The following is a 22,997-nucleotide window of genomic DNA, read 5'->3' as shown; positions in this document are numbered from 1 at the left end:
CACTTCATGTCAATGGCATTGAATTGTATTCCCTACTATGCCATCTTCTTTTACATTTATGCAGTGAATGCCATAGGATCATGGTCATTTACAGCAGTGGACCAAAGGTCCCCTCTAATACATATAACCTACAGGGTACATTGTGAAAAAAAAAGAAAAGACTGAACTTCTCTATAGGATTAATAGAATGGAAATGTGTAAAGGTGCAGTATGCATGAGAAAAAAACAGTAAGTAGGGAGAGTCAGATATGTTATTAAACTTATATCATACCACATCAGCATCTTTTAAAGTAGTGCCAAAAGTCATAGGATAGCAGTATGTAAAGGTAATGGTAGGTGGCGTCACCATACGGTGCCATCTTGGAAATGCCCAGACCCGCATCTGTTGTAATCTGACATCTCGTTAGTCAGTTTGAACACCGGCTAGGCTGCTCATGGCAAGACGACGTGAATTAACGGAGTTCGAATGGGGCATTAAAGTGGTTGCCCGATGGATAAGACATTCTGTTTTTGAAGTTGTGCAGACATTTTAAATTCATTGTTCTAGAGTATCACGTGTGTACCGGGAATACTTCATGGAAGGCATTACTGCCCACTGTGAACAGACCAGTTGCCGACCACAGGTGCTTAATGATTGTAACAAGCGGCGTCTGGCCAGAATTGTCCATGGTAACAGACAAGCGACACTGGCTCAAATCACATCTAAATTCAATGCAGGAGGTAACAGACGCATATCCAGCAGGTTAGTGCAGCATTCTTTAGCTTCCATGGGATATGGCCACAGAAGGCCCTCCAGAGTGCCCCTGTTAACACCACAACCTTACCTGGGCTTGTGATGTCACCAATTGGTCTCTTAAGGACTGGCAACATGTGGCGTGGCCCGATGAGTCACGTTTCCATTTGTTTCAGGCTTATGGCAGGGTTTGTGTGTCGCACAGACCCCATGAGGCCATGGACCCCGGTTGTCAACAAGGCATCATGTAGGCTGGCGGTGGTCTCATAATGGTGTGGGGTGTGTTCATGTGGCATGGGATGGGTTCGCTTGAACACGTCATTAACCGGTAACTGCTACATTGCTTTGCTTGATGACCATTTGCAGCTCTTCATGGTCTTCATGTACCACCACAACAATGGAATATTCCAACGGGATAATGCACTGTGCCATCGGTCCCAAGTTGTCCAGAAATGGTTTGAGGAGCATTCTGGAGAGTTCTGACGAATGGTGTGGCCACCACATTTGCCCGACATGAACCGAATTGACCATTCTGCACCTACAAATATCAGGGAGCTGTGGGAAGCTGACCAGATGGCATGGATCAACATCTTTCCAGGAGTCTTCTGTCCACTTGTGGAATTGATGCCACGTTGAGTTTTGGCACTTCGCCGGGTTAGAGGGTGTCCTACACGATAATAGGCATCTATCCCATGAGTTTTGGCACTTCAGTGTTTATTAAATGTAACCAAGGGCTGAACATACAGATATATGGACCTTGCCCAAACACAAGGTCCAGATATATTGTACTGTAAATGAATCCTAAACATCACACATCTATGCATTGCATATCAGTCTGGATGTGTCATGGTTAGGGGGAAACCTCTAAAAATACATTAAAAACTTATAAGACTAGGGGCCTAATTCAGCACGGATCGCAACTGCCATTGCAGCTGTGTAATCGCACGTAATGCAGCTGCGAAAATATGTTTATGCCTGCCACAGCTCAGCCAGCATAGAGATGCCCACTACCACTTTCTCACATCCGTAATACATCGCAGTCCTGTATATACATTGGTAACATTGAAGCACACCGGCCAGTCACGCACAACTAAGGTAGATCTGACCTGTCGCAGAAATTGCAAGTCTCGTTGCACGTAGTGAGTACTCAAGCTGTGTAGGCAATCGCAGTGGCTAATTTATGCACACCCATGCAACAGCATTCAAATGGACAGGCACGTCTGCATTTCTGCAACCACTCCCCCCATCACCACCCCCAAATGCACACGGCCTGTCACTCACTCTGAGATGGACTACTATCTGTGTACGTAATCGCTGCGCACGCACAGTGCATACGTGTGCACAACGGCTAACAATATCTCGATCTGCGTATGTAGTTGCAATTGCGATTGCTGCTGAACAAGGCCCTAGGATCATAAATGAACTATACTTGTTAATGAAACAATACCGTTACAATACACTATATTAAATAATCAGGGGGTATTGTACATTTTAAAAATGCTATGTAAAAAAAATGTAATGTGTAACATTTGTGATGGCACATGTCGCATGACCAATGGAGACCCTCAGCTGTGTGCACTACTCAATAATTCATCAATGGAAATTGTGAATACAACAATGTATTGTAGTCCATCAAAGACTTACATCTCTCATAACGTTTTATTAATGTGCTATTTAAATATTTACAAAAGTACTCTAGGACTTCTGTATGGTTTCCTTTATTACAATGTGTTATAAATATTCATGAAAGCTGCAAAGATACTTGTTATGAGTCCACAGGCCAACATAAAGGAGAAGACTTTCTAGATGGGAAAAAACATGCTGAATAATGAATCAGTTTTAAAGGAATGTACTGTCGGCTGTCGGGATGCCTCCTGTCAGAATACAGACAGCATCATCCCGATGGTTGGTATCCCGACAGGGTTGGGGTAAGTATACATACCGTCCCCCCTTCCCCCCTAACCCTCCCTTCTTGTAGTCTAACCCTAACCCTCCCCCTCCCACACCCTAACCCTGACCCTCCCCGTTAGTGCCTAAGTATAACCCACCCCCCTTCGTGCCTAAACCTAACCCTCCCCCCTTAGTGCCTAACCCTAATACCCCCCAGTGGTGCCTAAGCATAACCCTCCCCCCTAGAGGTGTCTAACCCTAACATCCCCCACAAAACGTAACCCTCACTCCGCTACGCTCCCTAAACCTAACCCTCCACCCCGCGGTTAACACTAAGGGTGCCCCGGACTTAACTCGTTCATGCTGGCGTCATTCAGCGTTCTCGTGTCGGGATTAAGATAGGCGTTGGTATTTTGACACCTATCTTAAGTCCCTTGTTGGGTTTTCCCTGTCAGTATTGAGACTGGCGACATCGCGTGATGCTGGTCTCATAACTGCATCCAGTTTTAAATGACAAACAAATTTAGTAGTTGTAGCATTTGAGCTAACAAGAATATTTAAAAAAGAATAAAAACCCAGCGCCAATAAAACAGAAGGATCAGACAATAATTCAGCAGTCGGATAAGGTTATGTCAACCTTATTAGAGTAAATATAGCAAGGGAAGGACTGTGCTCTAAAGTCTGTGCTGGGACATCAGTAATCAACACATTATATTGTAAACAACAATTTAATAATATAAGGCTATATAGCCATATTCATAGAAGTTAGGACATAAACATAAATACATACAATAGAGTTGATCAGATTCTTAAAAATTGGAAGCAATAAATAAACAAAAAAACAAAAAAACACAGATAACACAGTGAAATGTAAAATCTAAAATGGACTAATTTTAATAGAAACACTAATAATAGTGATACTAGTGACCCTGGAGATCCTTGATAAAACAATAAGAAAAGAGTCTCGTGTAGATACAATGTAAACAGATGATGGTATAGCCGACTCTCTGTAAAAAGTCTCGTATATAAACTCAATACAAGGAGTATATCAAAAATACAATTGACATCCTTTCTCCTAAAAGTACCTTGTCAGTAGCTTAACGCTGCATGTAATGGCAGCTAATTTGAAACTCACTTATAGTTGGGATGTCGGCAATCAGCCCCCTCCGAAGTGTACAACTGTGTCCCTGTAAACAGATCAACAGCCGGAAAACTGTATAGTTGGAGCCGTAGACGACAGGGGTAGCTTGCGTATAATGAGCCAGGTATGGACCATCAGCGATGTGTGATGCCGACTAACAGCCTTCTCTGGAATAAGCAGAATTACCTCAAGTCGGCTGGTCAGTAGCCGGGGCACTGCAAGATGGAGACTATGAACGATGGTGTTCACCTGTATGTAATGCGCCAGGTGATAGCCATCTCGATGCAGTGGCGGCACAAACAATAAACGGAAAAGTGAATGCCCCTCCGGCTCTGGATTTCAACCAGGTGATAGTCGTCTCAGTGCAATAGCGGCACAGGCAGTAAGTGGGGAGGTGAGCGTCCCTGCGGCTCAGAATAACAGGTTCAATCTCAGCTCCTTTTTTAGGCAGTAGCAGTCCCGATGGACCGGAGGTTGGTCAGGGCAACAGCCGCCACCTCGTTTGTACACTTCGGAGGGACACAGTTGTACACTTCGGAGGGGGCTGATTGCCGACATCCCAACTATAAGTGAGTTTCAAATTAGCTGCCATTAAATGCAGCGTTAAGCTACTGACAAGGTACTTTTAGGAGAAAGGATGTCAATTGTATTTTTGATATACTCCTTGTATTGAGTTTATATACGAGACTTTTTACAGAGAGTCGGCTATACCATCATCTGTTTACATTGTATCTACACGAGACTCTTTTCTTATTGTTTTATCAAGGATCTCCAGGGTCACTAGTATCACTATTATTAGTGTTTCTATTAAAATAAGTCCATTTTAGACTGTTCAATTACATTTAACTGTGTTATCTGTGTTTTTTTGTTTTTTTGTTTATTTATTTATTGCTTCCAATTTTTAAGAGTCTGATCAACTCTATTGTATGTATTTATGTTTATGTCCTAACTTCTATGAATATGGCTATATAGCCTTATATTATTAAATTGTTGTTTACAATATAATGTGTTGATTACTGATGTCCCAGCACAGACTTTAGAGCGCAGTCCTTCCCTTGCTAACAAGAATATTTACCTAAGGCTGTTGATTTTACACACAGAGATATAGGTTATAAAATACACATAACAATGCACAATCAATCCAATTCCATGCGAAGGGTGCGAGTTGCTGTTGCAATGGCGTTAAAACGCCGGCAATGGCATCACAACTCGTACCCTTTGTGGCCCACTCCGAGCCCGAATTCGCACAATTTTGCTCGGAGCTGTACAGGGCTGCACGCACTTTATGCAAATTCGGGCTGCCGTCAAGCGTGCCCGTTGTCACGATGACCCGCGAGTACATCGCATGTAATTGGATTGACCCCATAGTGTTGATATATGTATGTGAGTTCAGATATAATCACTTCAGTGTCCATTAGGAAATCATGTGTGTTATGAAGCATAATGTACCCACTGCTGTAAATTATTATGGATATAAGGGATTACCACATATTTCTGTAACCTCTTCAGTTAGTTCTAATATCCATATAATTCACACTAGGAAGTGCAGCATCCCATATATATCATATAGAGAACACACACCAGAGGCTCTGGCTATGCGGTGTCATTTGCATACTCTAGATGTACAAAATAAACAAAAAACAAAGGCCCTCATTCAGAGCCACTCGCTAGCGGCAGTACGCTCGTTCCGAGCGATGTTCGCACATCTGCGCATGCGTACGGATCGTTATACGCATGCGCGAACCAGTCAGTGCGGCCGAAATTCATGTGCTCGCAAAATAGCGAATGCCTGATAATTTGAGTGACAGGATGAGGCGTATGTGGGTGGTAACAGGGGAAGGTGCTTGAAAACGGGGAGTGGAAATCAGAACGCAGGCGTGCTTAAAGGTCAAAACGGGCGTTTTATGGGTGTGCATATTTAAAACAGCAGCGTCATTGACCACGTCACTGGGTTTTTTTTAAGCCAGAACTGTTCGCAAAATTGTGGTAGCAAAAACCAACCACAAGAATAGCGAGCAGTTCATACGCTGGTCGATGTACTCGATTAATCTAATAAATAGCGGACATGACGTATGGTGCGAGCGGCCAGGGGGCGTTTTTAACAAATAAACGAGCGTATGTTTTGCTCGCTCGTTCAGACTTAGAGGTGGGAACAGACTGCAATTTGCGAACGGATCATTTGAATAGCCACCCCTTGTTTTTGAACGAACGACCACAAATAGCGAACGGCTCTGAATCAGGCCCAAAGTTCTATGCATGTATTGCATCAAATTTAACCACTTATCAGGCATGGTCGCATGTGACTGAGGCCAGCTGGGCTTTGGCTGACATGGATGCTTCACATTCGACCGTGTCCCCCAGTGATTTCAGAGTGTGACCGCCGACATCACTGACAAAATCGTGTCCCAGAATTCTGTGCAAAATCACTCTTGGGTGCATGTGCCAATAAGTAAAAGTGCTAAGAGGGGAATTAAGTACCTCTCCAAGCACTGCAAGGCTGATCTCTACAAGTGCAGATATCAGTTGCCAAGGGGCAATCTTTGCAAGTGTAGAAATCAGCTGCAGGAGGGAAGACTGTCCTTCCTGACACACGCCCCCCTGCGCTTTGCTTTATTAGATATGGAGAGTGCCAAGGGGGAGAGAATTGACAAAGGGTGGGAAGTAACGGAGGGTGCTCTTTTTTTACCCTAGGGAGAGGCAGTTTTACAGGTGTATATTGACAAGGCGGGGGGGGTACTAATACAAGGGGGCCAATGGACACTCGTGGGTAGGGGGGTTTGTGCCACTGGGGGTGTATCACCACTAGGGGGTGGAATTGGTTGCTGTTGGGGAATTAATTGACACTGAGGGGCAGGAGGTAATTTTACAATGGGGGCCTACGGACAAGGGGCCTGATTCAGACCCGCTTGCAAGCAGGTCGATGTTTGGCCCTTGCGCATGCGCCGCCTCCGGCGAACGCATGTGCGAGCCCCAGCGAGCGACAGCAGCTCCGTCGCTCCGGGGCTCACTACAAGACGGGGTGGCTGTCGATGTTGATCAACAGCTCGCCCCGTTTTGTAGGCGAGTAGGGGGGTGGCTGCACAAACGGAGGCGTTCCCGAAGGAACGCCTGCCGTTTGTGGGCAGCCCTACTGACACCACTCGTGAAGTCAGTAGTGGACTTCTTGCTCTATTAGAACAGGAAGTCCACTCGGCATTGCGAGTGCTGAGACCCTACCACAGGGTCTCCTCGCAATGGCGATGGTCGCGATAATCGCGACCATCGCCGGGCCGCTCGCACAAGCTGTGGGTGGTCACCCACAGCTGTGCGAGCAGCCTGGAGGCCGGAAAAAGAAAATAGGAATGCCGTGATTCAGAGCGGGCGCTTCTTTATCAGGCCCATGGTGGGGAAGGGAGTTATGAGACACCACCTCAAAATGTTTTTTTTCCAATTAAATATTTAAATATCTTTTTAAAAATATGTTCTAAACTTATTTATATTAAAAAAAAAAAACAATAAACAACCTGACAATTTCTGGGCGTTATTTGTAAAAACAATTAGCCAGTTAAGTAGTTAATAGTACTGTACACCATGTGTAAATATAATTCTTGCAGTAACAACAGCTCTGTTATCCCCTTACTTTTCTGTATCTAATTTAGGGGTGTGCACCGGCCACTTTTCGTGTTTTGTGTTTTGGTTTTGGATCTGGATCTTTCTTCGTGTTTTGGATCTGGATTGGTTTTGCCAAAACCACCCTTCCGTGTTTTGGGTTCTGGGTTTTGTGTTTTGGATCTGTATTTTTTTTTTAAAAAGCATAAAAACAGCTAAAATCACAGAATTTGTTGGTTTCTCTGCTCCTATGCTATTATTAACCTCAATAACCTTAATTTCCACTCATTTCCAGTCTATTCTGAACACCTCACACCTCACAATAGTGTTTTCATGTCCAAAAGGTTGCACCGAGGTAGCTGGATGACTATGCTAAGCGACACGAGTGGGCGGCACAAACACGTGACCCATCTAGGAGTGACACTGCAGTGGCAGACAGGATGGCAGTTAGAAAAACTAGGCCCCAAACTGTACATAATGCAAAGAAAAAAAAGAAGTGCAAGATGGAATTGTCCTTGGGCCCTCCCACCCACCCTTATGTTGTATAAACAGGACATGCACACTTTAACAAATCAATCATTTCAGCGCCAGGGTCTGCCACACAACTGTGGCTGAAATGATTGGTTCGTTTGGGCCCCCACAAAACAAGCTGGCAATTAATGTGTCCCTGCACAAACTGGCTCTACGGAGGCAAGATGTCATCCTCATCCTCCTCATCCACCGATTCCTCACCCTCTTCAGTGTGTACATCCTCATCCTCACAAAGTATTAACTCGTCCCCACTTGAATCCACCACCACAGGTCCCTCTGTACCTTCTGGAGGCTGGTCTCCCTGGAAGAGCTGATAATTCATTTTGATGAACATCATCTTCTCCACATTCTGTGGAAGCAACCTCCTACGCCTTTCGCTGACAAGGTTCCCGGCTGCACTAAACACTCTTTCGGAGTACACACTGGAGGGGGGGCAACTCAGGTAAAATAGAGCCAGCTTGTACAGGGGCCTCCAAATTGCCTCTTTTTCCTGCCAGTACAGGTATGGACTGTCTGACATGCCTACTTGGATGCTGTCACCGATGTAATCCTCCACCATTCTGTCAATGGTGACAGTATCATATGCAGTGACAGTAGACATGTCAGAAATTGTTGCCAGGTCCTTCAGTCCGGACCAGATGTCCAAACTTGGTCCTGCCTGCCCTGCATCACCGCCAGCGGGTTGCTTAGGATACCTAAGTTTTTTCCTGGCAGCCCCAGTTGCGGGAGAAAATGAAGAAGGAGCCGTTGACGTGTCACGTTCCGCTTCAGCTGACAGTGTGTTCACCAGCAGGTCTTTGCACCTCTGCAGGCTTGTGTCAGCCGGAAAGAGAGACACCACATAGGCTTTAAACCTAGGATCAAGCACGGTGGCCAAAATGTAGTGGTCTGATTTCAACAGATTGACCACCCTGGAATCCTGGCAAAGCGAATGAAGGGCTTCATCCACAAGTCCCACATGCCGAGCGGAATCGCTCCGTCTTAGCTCCTCCTTCACTTTCTCCAGCTGCTTCTGCAAAAGCCTGATGAGGGGAATGACCTGACTCAAGCTGGCTGTGTCTGAACTGACTTCACGTGTGGCAAGTTCGAAGGGCTGGAGAACCTTGCACAACACGGAAATCATTCTCCACTGCGCTTGAGTCAGGTGCATACCCCCTCCTTTGCCTATGTCATAGGTGGATGTATAGGCTTGTATGGCCTTTTGCTGCTCCTCCATCCTCTGAAGCATATAGAGGGTTGAGTTCCACCGCGTCACAACCTCTTGCTTCAGGTGATGGCGGGGCAGGTTCAAGAGTGTTTGCTGGCGCTCCAGTCTTCGGCACGCAGTCGCTGAATGGCGAAAGTGGCCAGAAATTTTTCGGGCCACCCAAAGCGTCTCCTGCACGCCCCTGTCGCTTTTCAGAAAATTCTGCACCACCAAGTTTATTGTGTGAGCAAAACATGGGACGTGCTGGAATTTGCCCAGATGTAATGCCCGCACAATATTGGTGGCGTTGTCAGATATCACAAATCCCCAGGAGAGTCTAAGTGGGGTAAGCCACTGGGCGATGATTTCCCTCAGTTTCTCTAAGAGGTTGTCGGCGGTGTGCCTCTTACTGAAACCGGTGATACACAGCGTAGCCTGCCTTGTAACGAGCTGGCGTTTCTGAGATGCTGCTACTGGTGACGCTGCTGCTGTTGCTGCGTAAGGTGATACATCTACCCAGTGGGCTGTCACAGTCATATAGTCCTTAGTCTGCCCTGTTCCACTTATCCACATGTCCGTGGTTAAGTGGACATTGTGTACAACGGCATTTTTCAGGACACTGAGGACACTTTTTCTGACGTTTCTGTACAGTCTCGGTATCGCCTGCCTAGTGAAGTGGAATCTAGACGGGATTTGGAACCGGGGACACACTACCTCCATCAATTGTCTAAATCCCACTGCACTAATGGCGGATACCGGACGCACGTCTAACACCAACATAGCAGTCAAGGCCTCAGTTATACGTTTTGCTTCAGGATGACTGCTGTCGTACTTCATCCTCCTCGCTAAGGACTGTTGGAGGGTCAATTGTTTAGTAAAAGTAGTGGTGTTCCTACTTCCTCTCTGGGATGATGAACGACTCCCAGCAGCAGCAACAGCAGCAGCGGCAGCAGTAGGCGTAGCAATGCAGGATCCTCCAGAGGAATCCCGGATAGGAGAGTCAGTCATGCCAGTGACATGGCCTGCAGGACTACTTCCGATCCTGACTAAGGAGGAAATTGACGAGGAGGGAGTTGACGGTGTGGTTTGCAGGCGCTTGGATACAACAGGACAACGGGATTTAGGTGTCCCTGGACTGCTTACGGTCTTAGCCAAAGTTTCTGAACTTGACAGTAACTTTTTATGAACGCGCTGCAGGTGCCGTATAAGGGAGGATGTTCCTAGGTGGTTGACGTCCCTACCCCTACTTATTTCACCTTTACATATGGTACATATGGCAAGACAGTTGTTGTCCGGATTTGGATAGAAATATTGCCAGACCAAAGAGGTGGAATGTTTGGTCTTCTGCCCAGGCATGACCGTGATGGGCTTTTTCATCCCACGGACAACAACTGTCTCCCCCGGAGCCTGATTTAAACAAACCACATCACCATCAGAATCCTCCTCGCCAACTTCCTCCTCAGCGCCAGCTACACCAGTATCCTCATCCTGTTGTACTTCAACAGTGACATCTTCAATTTGCATATCAGCAAGTGGACTGTGGGTGCTCCTTTCAGCACTTGCAGGGGGCGTGCAAATGGTGGAAAGAGCCACCTCTTCCCGTCCAGTGCTGGGAAGGTCAGGCATCGCAACCACCACCACACTTGGACTCTCCTTGGGGATTTGTGATATCTTCTTAGAAAGCACAGTTCTTCGCTGTGCTTTTGCCAGCTTAACTCTTTTGATTTTTTTAGTGGGAGGAGGGCTTCCATCGTCATGTGAAGCTGAACCACTAGTCATGAACATACTAGGGATCGACCTTAGCCGTTCCTTGCCACTCCGTGTCGTAAATGGCATATTGGCAAGTTTACGTTTCTCTTCAGCTGATTTAAATGTCTTTTTCAAGGTCATTTTCCTGAACTTTGCCATTTGGGATTGTATGTGCCCTCTACTATGACATTGGGCATCGGCCTTGGCAGACGACGTTGATGGCATGTTATCGTCTATGTCATGACTAGTGGCAGCAGCTTCAGCACTAGGAGGAAGTGGTTCTTGATCTTTCTCTATTTTATTTTTATCGGAGAAAGTTTGGTCCTCCATTTATGTTATATCGATTTGATATATACGTGCGGCTAAACACAGAAAATAATTTTTTTTTTGGTTTGGACTGGAGTGTACTTTGTGGGTTACAGCACCCTTTAACGGTCAAGCCAGCCGGCCCTTTACTTATGACACAGGCGCACGCTTGGCACTACTTTGTTGATGCACGTGCGGCTACTGCGCACACAATTCACAAACACAGAAAATAATTTTTTTTTTGGTTTGGACTGGAGTGTACTTTGGGGGTTACAGCACCCTTTAACGGTCAAGCCAGCCGGCCCTTTACTTATGACACAGGCGCACGCTTGGCACTACTTTGTTGATGCACGTGCGGCTACTGCGCACACAATTCACAAACACAGAAAATAATTTTTTTTTTGGTTTGGACTGGAGTGTACTTTCGGGGGTTACAGCACCCTTAACGGTCAAGCCAGCCGGCCCTTTACTTATGACACAGGTGCACGCTTGGCACTACTTTGTTGATGCACGTGCGGCTACTGCGCACACAATTCACAAACACAGAAAATAATTTTTTTTTTGGTTTGGACTGGAGTGTACTTTCGGGGGTTACAGCACCCTTAACGGTCAAGCCAGCCGGCCCTTTACTTATGACACAGGCGCACGCTTGGCACTACTTTGTTGATGCACGTGCGGCTACTGCGCACACAATTCACAAACACAGAAAATAATTTTTTTTTTGGTTTGGACTGGAGTGTACTTTCGGGGGTTACAGCACCCTTAACGGTCAAGCCAGCCGGCCCTTTACTTATGACACAGGCGCACGCTTGGCACTACTTTGTTGATGCACGTGCGGCTACTGCGCACACAATTCACAAACACAGAAAATAATTTTTTTTTTGGTTTGGACTGGAGTGTACTTTCGGGGGTTACAGCACCCTTAACGGTCAAGCCAGCCGGCCCTTTACTTATGACACAGGCGCACGCTTGGCACTACTTTGTTGATGCACGTGCGGCTACTGCGCACACAATTCACAAACACAGAAAATAATTTTTTTTTTGGTTTGGACTGGAGTGTACTCTCGGGGGTTACAGCACCCTTAACGGTCAAGCCAGCCGGCCCTTTACTTATGACACAGGCGCACGCTTGGCACTACTTTGTTGATGCACGTGCGGCTACTGCGCACACAATTCACAAACACAGAAAATAATTTTTTTTTGGTTTGGACTGGAGTGTACTTTCGGGGGTTACAGCACCCTTTAACGGTCAAGCCAGCCGGCCCTTTACTTATGACACAGGCGCACGCTTGGCACTACTTTGTTGATGCACGTGCGGCTACTGCGCACACAATTCACAAACACAGAAAATAATTTTTTTTTTGGTTTGGACTGGAGTGTACTTTGGGGGTTACAGCACCCTTTAATGGTCAAGCCAGCCGGCCCTTTACTTATGACACAGGCGCACGCTTGGCACTACTTTGTTGATGCACGTGCGGCTACTGCGCACACAATTCACAAACACAGAAAATAATTTTTTTTTTGGTTTGGACTGGAGTGTACTTTCGGGGGTTACAGCACCCTTAACGGTCAAGCCAGCCGGCCCTTTACTTATGACACAGGCGCACGCTTGGCACTACTTTGTTGATGCACGTGCGGCTACTGCGCACACAATTCACAAACACAGAAAATAATTTTTTTTTTGGTTTGGACTGGAGTGTACTCTCGGGGGTTACAGCACCCTTAACGGTCAAGCCAGCCGGCCCTTTACTTATGACACAGGCGCACGCTTGGCACTACTTTGTTGATGCACGTGCGGCTACTGCGCACACAATTCACAAACACAGAAAATAATTTTTTTTTGGTTTGGACTGGAGTGTACTTTCGGGGGTTACAGCACCCTTTAACGGTCAAGCCAGCCGGCCCTTTACTTATGACACAGGCGCACGCTTGGCACTACTTTGTTGATGCACGTGCGGCTACTGTGCACACAATTCACAAACACAGAAAATAATTTTTTTTTTGGTTTGGACTGGAGTGTACTTTGGGGGTTACAGCACCCTTTAACGGTCAAGCCAGCCGGCCCTTTACTTATGACACAGGCGCACGCTTGGCACTACTTTGTTGATGCACGTGCGGCTACTGCGCACACAATTCACAAACACAGAAAATAATTTTTTTTTTGGTTTGGACTGGAGTGTACTTTCGGGGGTTACAGCACCCTTAACGGTCAAGCCAGCCGGCCCTTTACTTATGACACAGGTGCACGCTTGGCACTACTTTGTTGATGCACGTGCGGCTACTGCGCACACAATTCACAAACACAGAAAATAATTTTTTTTTTGGTTTGGACTGGAGTGTACTTTCGGGGGTTACAGCACCCTTAACGGTCAAGCCAGCCGGCCCTTTACTTATGACACAGGCGCACGCTTGGCACTACTTTGTTGATGCACGTGCGGCTACTGCGCACACAATTCACAAACACAGAAAATAATTTTTTTTTTGGTTTGGACTGGAGTGTACTTTCGGGGGTTACAGCACCCTTAACGGTCAAGCCAGCCGGCCCTTTACTTATGACACAGGCGCACGCTTGGCACTACTTTGTTGATGCACGTGCGGCTACTGCGCACACAATTCACAAACACAGAAAATAATTTTTTTTTGGTTTGGACTGGAGTGTACTTTCGGGGGTTACAGCACCCTTTAACGGTCAAGCCAGCCGGCCCTTTACTTATGACACAGGCGCACGCTTGGCACTACTTTGTTGATGCACGTGCGGCTACTGCGCACACAATTCACAAACACAGAAAATATATTATTTTTTTAGCACTTGGGGGGAGCACCCCTGATGGACAGAGCACCCCCTGGACAACACTACAGCACTCCTTTAGGACTGGGACACTGCATAGGACTTTGGAGTGGACACAGCCCCTATGGAGAACTGACTGCACAACACAGTCCAGCCAGCCCCTATGGACTTTGAAGTAGTGGACACAGCCCCTATTAACAACAGCAGCACAGCACAACACAGCCAGCCCCTATGGACTTTGAAGTAGTGGACAACAGCAGCACTACACTACACTACACTACACTACACAGCCCTAACTCCCACCCTCCCTCTTCACTGTCCACAGCCGAGTGAGAAAATGGCGCCGACGCGGGTACCTTATATAGGATCCAAAACCCGCGAGACTCGGAAGGCGGGATGATGACGTTTTGCCTCGATTTCAGATCCGAGTCAGGCGGGAAAAGTCGAGCCTGACTCGGATCGGACTCGGATCGGGGGGGCTCGGAGGGGTTCGGATTTCAGAAATCCGAACCCGCTCACCCCTAATCTAATTATTGCTAAATTAAAGTTTGAAGAGCAGCAGCTTTTATGAAAGTGGTCTATTGTAAGTTTAGTAAGGAGGAACAGTGCTTTGAAGAGTTTATTTTAAACACTAATTTGTGATTTGCCCTCTGCTCATAAATGAGTTCATAGGGGATAACATTTTTTTTTAATTCAAAACAAGTTGTACCCAGAACCTAATATTCAATACAAAATACCATACATATCACATTTATTGATTGTAGGAGAGAGAGAAATGGGTATGATGATAATAACCACTCTCACTCTACCAGCTAAAGCATTACTGTAAATGTAATTAATCCTAAAACATAATAATAGCATTAGCCAGCAGACTTACCTTCATACCAAATGTAAATATAGTAATAATTATTTTAAAAACAAGAGCTAATGCCAGTTGCCACATGGCTGTATAAACTCCTTGGCCTGCCGGCCGATCCGGAATGTCATCCACAGGTCTGGTCATGTTGCTATCATTGATGTAGTCACAGAGTTGAGAAGACTCCAAGGCTCCACAGTCATTGAAAAGTTCTGAGATAAGCTCACTTGTGCTCCTTCGTGTGTATGGGTTTGGGTAAGCTATAATGGCCGTGATTGCTGTGATGGCAATGACTTCCAGTACTGGGTACTTGCCAAGGCTGGTGGTCTTCCGCCTGCGGCACCAAGCAATGTTGCATCGGATAAAAAGGGTTCCCCACAGCCCTCCAAAGACACCAAGGAGGATGAATGGAAATAGTTCAGCCATGTACCAAGGAGTGTGATATTCTACATAAAACAGAACTAGACGACTGTTTCCAAATGGGTTAATCGATCTCAGAGTAAAGGCAGCAACAAGGGCAGCAAAAAAAGAACGCCACAGGGTTTTGAGAGGAAAATAGTAACTGACCTACAAAAAGAGTAAATAAGTCACTATGAGAAAACAGGTTTCTTGACATTTGAGAAATTAGTATTTACTCAAGTTCAGGAGCAGCCAGATTTTCAAAATGTATCTATATGAATAAAATTCCTACTTTGATAAAAGTGAAGATATGTATAATATAGAGGAAAGTAAGTATGCTCATTTCCTCCTGCCTCTGATTGAGTCTAGTTAAGAGTCTAGTTTAGAGTCTAGTTTAGGACTAGAGAACAATGGAAATAGGTGACAGTGCTTTGATGCCAATGATACCTAACTCCACAATAATTTAATTTATGGATACCAAATGCACCATAGGACATATAATATAATTCACTGTAAGAAAACAAGATAAATCCACATGCCTCCCTCTAGTGGTTAGGTGCAATCTGCCATAAATATACTGATATATTATAAAAGACAATTGTTACTTCTATAGTATCCGCCAAAGCATCACCATCTAAGGGAACAACCACAAATTGTGCCAAGAGTTGCCAGATTGAGGACAACTTAAAATATACATGTGATTTTATAGGGAACACATAATTTAATTTAATTTAATTTAAATGAAGTGTCAGCCCTCTAGACTATTCTTGCTATTAGTTAATAGGAGTGAGTTCATGGTTAAGTCATGTTTTGACACAGTAAAATGTATATTTAAGTTCACTTATATACACAGTATATTCAATACAGGTTATAGTAGTTATAGTGTCATACTTTCTGGTTTTGGATCTGGATTTTGATTGTATGTTCTTGTATTATTATTCTGTTAACAAAATAAGATAATTAAAAACTTATAGCTGGTGTAAAATTAAATGTTTTATCACTTTAAATATGCTGTTCCAAAAATGGTTCAAAAGCTAGGTACACATCATAGGATGGTACGACCTAGTGACGGCGCGATGTAACGATACAAGGCGCGCACCATACCATACTGATACATGCTATATGTAACAGCACCGTGTCGTTCATTGCATCATCTCATCTGACGTGCAGTACAGCAGATGTGATGAACAGCCATTTGACGTACACATTTTACGATGTTTACGATATATATTGTTCCGATCCACGACGGAAATATATACAGTCAGGTCCATAAATATTGGGACATTGACAGAATATTCATATTTTGTCCTCTATTCACCACCACAATGGCTTTGAAATGAAACAAACAAGATGTGATTTAACTGCAGACTTTCAGATTTAATTTGAGGGTAATTACATCCAAATCAGGTTAACGGTGTAGGAATTACAACGGTTTCTATATGTGCCTCACACTTTTTAAGGGGCCAAAAGTAATGGGACAAACTAAATAATCCTAAATCTAACTTTCACTTTTTAATTCTTTGTTGCAAATCCTTTGCAGGCAATTACAGCCTGAAGTCTGGAACGCATAGACATCACCAGATGCTGGGTTTCATCCCTGGTGATGCTCTGCCAGGCCTCTACTGCAAATGTCTTCAGTTCCTGCTTGTTCTTGGGGCATTTTCCCTTCAGTTTTGTCTTCATCAAGTGAAATGCATGCTCAATCGGATTCAGGTCAGGGGATTGACTTGGCCATTGCATAACATTCCACTTTTTAGCCTTAAAAACTCTTTGGTTGCTTTTGCAGTATGCTTCGGGTCATTGCCCATCTGCACTGTGAAGCGCTGTCCAATGAGTTCTGAAGCATTTGACTGAATATGAGCATATAATATTGCCTGAAACACTTCAGAATTCATTCTGCTGCTTTTGTCAGCAGTCACATCATCAATAAATACAAGGGAACCAGTTCCATTGGCAGCCATACATGCCCACGCCATGACACTACCACCACCATGCTTCACTGATGAGGTGGTATGTTTTGGATCATGCGCAGTTCCTTTCCTTCTCTTCTCTTCCCGTCACTCTGGTACAAGTTGATCTTTGTCTCATCTGTCAATAGGATGTTGTTCCAGAACTGTAATGGCTTTTTTAGATGTTGTTTGGCAAACTCTAATCTGGTCTTCCTGTTTTTGTGGCTCACCAATGGTTTGCATCTTGTGGTGAACCCTCTATATTCACTCTTGTGAAGTCTTCTCTTGATTGTTTGACACATATACATCTACCTCCTGGAGAGTGTTCTTGATTTGGGCAACTGTTGTAAAGGGGTTTTTCTTCACCAGGGAAATAATTCTTTTGTCATCCACCAAAGTTGTTTTCCGTGGTCTTCCGGGTCTTTCGGTGTTGCTGAGCTCTTCGATGCGTTCTTTCTTTTTAAGAATGTTCCAAACAGTTGATTTGGCCACACCAAATGTTTTTGCTATCTCTCTGATGGGTTTGTTTTGATTTTTCAGCCTAATGATGGCTTGCTTCACTGATAGTGACAGCTCTTTGGATCTCATATTGAGAGTCGACAGCAACTGATTCCAAATGCAAATGTCACACCTAGAATCAACTCCAGACCCTTTACCTGCTTAATTGATAATGAAATAACGAGGGAATAGCCCACACCTGTCCATGAAATAGCTTTTGAGTTCATAGTCCCATTACTTTTGGCCCCTTAAAAAGTGGGAGGCACACATTGAAACTGTTGTAATTCCTACACCGTTCACCCGATTTGGATGTAATTACCCTCAAATTAAATCTGAAAGTCTGCAGTTAAAGCACATCTTGTTTGTTTCATCATTTCAGAACTATTGTGGTGGTGAATAGAGGCCAAAATCTGAAAATTCTGTCAATGTCCCAATATTTATGGACCTGACTGTATATCATATGATGGATCGTATAGTGTGTACCCAGCCTAAGAGTGAAGTTTAATTGGTAATAAATGACTAGTTATACAGCCTATATTTAGCCATTTTAATGTTTAGGGGGACAAATTTCAAATCGATTTTGATCGATTTAAAATCTATAAAATTTTATGAGAACCAATCAACATCAATGTTGTGTTTCTGGGGTTAAATAACACATTTACTAATACTTACAAATAAATCAAAAGTTGTCTGTTAGTAAATGTGTGATTTAGCCCCAGAAACACATCGATGTTGATTGATTTTCACCTTTAGTAAATATAACCCTTAGTCTTGAGCTAGTATGCACAGTAGTATCATTCAATTACTAGTAGGAGATAATCCATGAAAATATAATTTTTTGGTTAGATAAAATAAATTCTAGGTTTACTAAGAATTACATTTTTGCAATTTGATGTTATTATTAAGTACTGCTGTTATATTAAATGGTCAGTGACAAGCATATGGTTTGGACACTTCAACTGAGACATAAAAAATAAAAATAATATTTTCTGAAAAATAAACGGTACCTCTTCTAGGCTGAAAAGTACACCGCCAATCGGAGCACCAAAAGCAACAGAGACCCCTACAGCAGCTGCAGCTGAAAGGACCTGTAAAACAAATATTGCAGATTTAATGAAATCTATATGAAAAAAAATAAAGTCAACACTTCTCTTTAAAATATAACTTACCTCCCTCCTCTTTCCTTCATTCTTGCTGTACTTGGAGAACAAGCTGCTGAATAAGTTGCCACAGCAACATGCGACATGCACTGAGGGTCCTTCTTTCCCGAGACTCAGGCCTGAAGACACTACGAGCACCAATGTCACTGTTTTTATTAACAGTGTCCACTTTCCTAGGTAACCTCTTATTATGAAACCACTGAGGATGGTTTTTATCTGGTAAAAAAGAGACAGTAGACTGATTAGAAATGGCTGCAGATTTAATATTGTATGTAATTTACAATACAACTTTGTTTAAAGGGCAGGTTCAGATTAACTGCGAATAACTAATGTACAGACTAATATAAAGATAAACAACATCTCCAGTACTGTCATTTGACTTCTAGTGTAAGTCGACTTACTTAATAGACCATAAAACTACCAACTTAATATATCACAAAATATTTGTTTCAGTTATTTACATATTGCTTCCACCTTTTTCACCACTAGCTACTGAGAGGGTACAGTACAATCACTAAAGTAGGGAAATGCAAGTAGATAAACTATGCTTCTAAAAAGAACACCCAATCAACTGAAAAATACCCACATTCGATACTTCAGAAAATGATTGAGGTGTCTAATAGCGAAATACCAATAGTGTGTGACATCCTTTCCTTGATGTTCATCTCTATAGTGTGTGTGGCACTAAACTACACTGTCTTTTTACTCTTTAAGGTCTTATCCATTTTTGGCCAATCTCCTCCCTTTAGCTCTCTACTCCATGTGGCTACCTTACGGTATTGAAACATCTGTCTTCCATGTCCTAAAGAGGAAAGAGCTATTAACACAGACAAACTGAAACACGCATAGCCTTTTACTAATGGGGTGTGCAGTATGTGTTCTACAGGAATATACAGTATTAGTCATATCTAATTAGTCCTATTTAATAAAACGCTACATATACTGTACTACACACTTCTAGTCCTGGCTCTCTCCACCCCATGCTGACAAATATAATGTATCAGTGGTTAAGTCCTGAGACTCATGAATAGACTAAAAAAGGTCAACGAGAAAATACAAGTATGGTAAAATTTCTAAAGCTGGGTACACACTAAGCAATATATTGGACAATATAAAGTTTATATGCGGATCGGAATGATAAATCGGCCATATCGCTCAGTGTGTATGCACTAACGCGTGTTCACGAGCGTCATTTTCACGAGCGTCATTGGTCGCATCTTCTGATCTGCTGTGCCGACAACATACCTCTAGATGCAGCGGGGGAACGATATATCGGGTAGTTCTACACGAGATTGTGCAGTCTGTATGCACCTCCCGATTTATTGTGCCGTCTGTGGGTACACACATCGTCTAGTGTGTACCCGGCATTACAGAGACGGTAATAAAATGCGCTACACATTATGTTATGGTATTGATTTCTGGAACTGGGAATCGTAACCATGTCTAGCAGGGTGCAGGAACTTTAGAAACACATTTCACCAGTTATGATTGTACTGCAGCTATTTCATGGTTTTTAATTTTGCTAAGTATTCTAACGATTAGTCCTGCACTGGGAATATATAAATGTATGGACTGGCTACAGGTTGAAGATGAAGGGACTTCTCTTAGCCACAGGTTTAACCAGACTGATATATGTAATCCAATCCAACAATAATAATGGAATAAAAAGCCGTCTAATTTGTCAAAGAAGCATAAAATTTACATCTTTTGTACAATATAGTACACAATTATGGTATTTAACCAGGACTCATTAATTACGTGTTTCATGGGACATCTGACATCAGAATACATAATGATTTTGAATGGCAGCTTTATGGATGACAAGGTCTTATAAAGGCCGTGCTGTTTAGTAGAAATGTATTCTCTGCTGCAATGTGCTAGCCAGTGAGCTGCTTAGTTGTAGAGTATTTAACACTTCTGGTCAAATACCTTAATTGTGTATTATATTATACTAAAGATACATTGTAATCAATCTTATGCTTCTTGGATGAAAAATAAAAATACTTTTTATTCCATGGTATGTTATCAGATTGCAGTGCCGGATTACCAAATAGGCAGAGCAGTCACCGGCTTATGGGTCCCGTGCTTTTTAGGGGCCCCACGACAACTAAATTTGATCTTAAAAGAAAATTACAATCAAGCTTTCATAAATTGTTTCCAAAAGATAGAAAAAAATGAATCAACTCAAAGAAACTAAAACTTTACATTAAAGACTCTATAGAGAAAATACTGTATTAATGTAATGTACCCATTAACAACTTAAACTACATAACCCATAGACATCAGATACACATTACAGTTTGTCTCTTAACAGCTCATCTTCTATCAGCTGTCAGTTTGTAAAAAGAATTTGTTGCAACCTACATACGGTTTATTACAATTTCGACTGCCTAGGGGCCTCCACAGAGTCTAATCTGGCACTGTTCGATTGGACGACATACAGTGCATCCGGAAAGTATTCACAGCGCTTCACTTTTTCCTCATTTTGTTATGTTACAGCCTTATTCCAAAATGGAATAAATTCATTTTTGTCCTCAAAATTCTACACATAATACCCCATAATGATGAGATTTTTGCAAATTTAATAAAAAAAAACAAAAAAACTAAGAAATCACATGTACATAAGTATTCACAGCCTTTGCCATGAAGCTCAAAATTTAGCTCAGGTGCATCCTGTTTCCACTGATCATCATTGAGATGTCCCTACAGCTTAATTGGAATCAAACTGTGGTAAATTCAGTTGTTTGGACATGATTTTGAAAGGTATACACCTGTCTATATAAGGTCCCACACTTGACAGTGCATGTCAGAGCACAAACCAAGCATTAAGTCAAAGGAATTGTCTGTAGACCTCTGAGACAGGATGTCTCAAGGCACAAATCTGGGGAAGGGTGCAGAAAAATATCTGCTGCTTTGAAGGTCTCAATGAGCACAGTGGCCTCCATCATCCGTAAATGGAAGAAGTTCGGAACCACCAGGACTCTTCCTAGAGTTGGCCGGCCGTCTAAATTGAGTGATCGTGGGAGAAGGGCCCTAGTCAGGGAGATGACCAAGAACCTGATGGTCACTCTGTCAGAGCTACAGCATTCCTCTGTGGAGAGAGGAGAACCTTCCAGAAGGACAACCATCTCTGCAGCAATCCACCAGTCAGGCCTGTATGGTAGAGTTACCAGACGGAAGCCACTCCTTAGTAAAAAAAGCACATGGCAGCCCACCTGGAGTTTGCCAAAATGCACCTGAAGGAATCTCAGACCATGAGAAACAAAATTCTCTGGTCTGATGAGACAAAGATTGAACTCTTTGGCATCAATGCCACGCGTTAGGTTTGGAGGAAACCAGGCACCGCTCATCACCAGGCCAATACTATCCCTATAGTGAAGCATGGTGGTGGCAGCATCATGCTGAGAGGATGTTTTTCAGTGGCAGGAACTGGGAGACTAGTCAGGATAGAGGGACAGATGAATGCAGCAATGTACAGAGACATCCTGGATGAAAACCTGCTCCAGAGCGCTCTTGACCTCAGACTGGGGTGACGGTTCATCTTTCAGCAGGACAACAACCATAAGCGCACAGCCAAGATATAAAGGACAACTCTGTGAATGTCCTTGAGTGGCCCAGCCAGAGCCCAGACTTGAATCCGATTGAACATCTCTGGAGAGATCTGAAAATGGCTGTGCACCGACGCTTCCCATCCAACCTGATGGAGCTTGAGAGGTGCTGCAAAGAGGAATGGGTGAAACTGTCCAAAGATAGGTGTGCCAAGCTTGTGGCATCATATTCAAAAAGACTTGAGACTGTAATTGCTGCCAAAGGTGCATCAACAAAGTATTGAGCAAAGGTTGTGAATACTTACGTACATGTGATTACTTAGTTGTTGTTTTTTAATTAAATTTGCAAAAATCTCAAAATAACTTTTTACACGTTGTCATTATGGGGTATTGTGTGTAGAATTTTGAGGACAAAAATTCATTTATTCCATTTTGGAAGAAGGCTGTAACACAGGGTTGCCTACCCTCCCGACTTGGCCAGGAGCCTCCCAATAAGCAGGTGCAGCTCCGGCCCCCCGGAAAGGCAGGCAAGCCTCCCAGCAGTCGCCGATCCCCCCGACCCCCCCCCCCGCAATTAACTGTTAAACCCCCGCAGCGGGGGAAGGGGGTAGTGACTCGATTCACGCTGAATCGCGTCATTTTGGCCCTGCCCCATGCTTCACAATGCCTGTATTA

The 22,997-nt window shown here is 43.7% G+C and overlaps 1 protein-coding gene across 6 annotated transcripts in view; it reads right to left on the bottom strand.

Moving 5' to 3' along the window:
• Positions 1-22,997, bottom strand: part of CLCN4 (Cl-/H+ antiporter 4) — a 76,860-nt gene that overhangs the window by 21,231 nt on the left and 32,632 nt on the right. For all 6 annotated transcript variants that reach the window (XR_015870419.1, XM_088451668.1, XM_088451672.1 and 3 more), the window contains 3 exons: positions 18,784-18,990; positions 18,622-18,702; positions 14,790-15,335 (listed from right to left, as the gene is read on the bottom strand). Coding sequence is in view for 5 of the 6 variants with exons in the window: in XM_088451668.1 (XP_088307794.1) it covers positions 14,790-15,335; positions 18,622-18,702; positions 18,784-18,990 (834 nt within the window). In the remaining variant the exon portion in view is untranslated. The remainder of the gene's footprint in view (positions 1-14,789; positions 15,336-18,621; positions 18,703-18,783; positions 18,991-22,997) is intronic.

Source organism: Taudactylus pleione, unplaced genomic scaffold, assembly GCF_031769625.1.
Source record: "Taudactylus pleione unplaced genomic scaffold, aTauple2 ptg000026l, whole genome shotgun sequence".
Classification (NCBI taxonomy): domain Eukaryota; kingdom Metazoa; phylum Chordata; class Amphibia; order Anura; family Myobatrachidae; genus Taudactylus; species Taudactylus pleione.
This window is presented reverse-complemented; position numbering and strand designations above follow the sequence as displayed.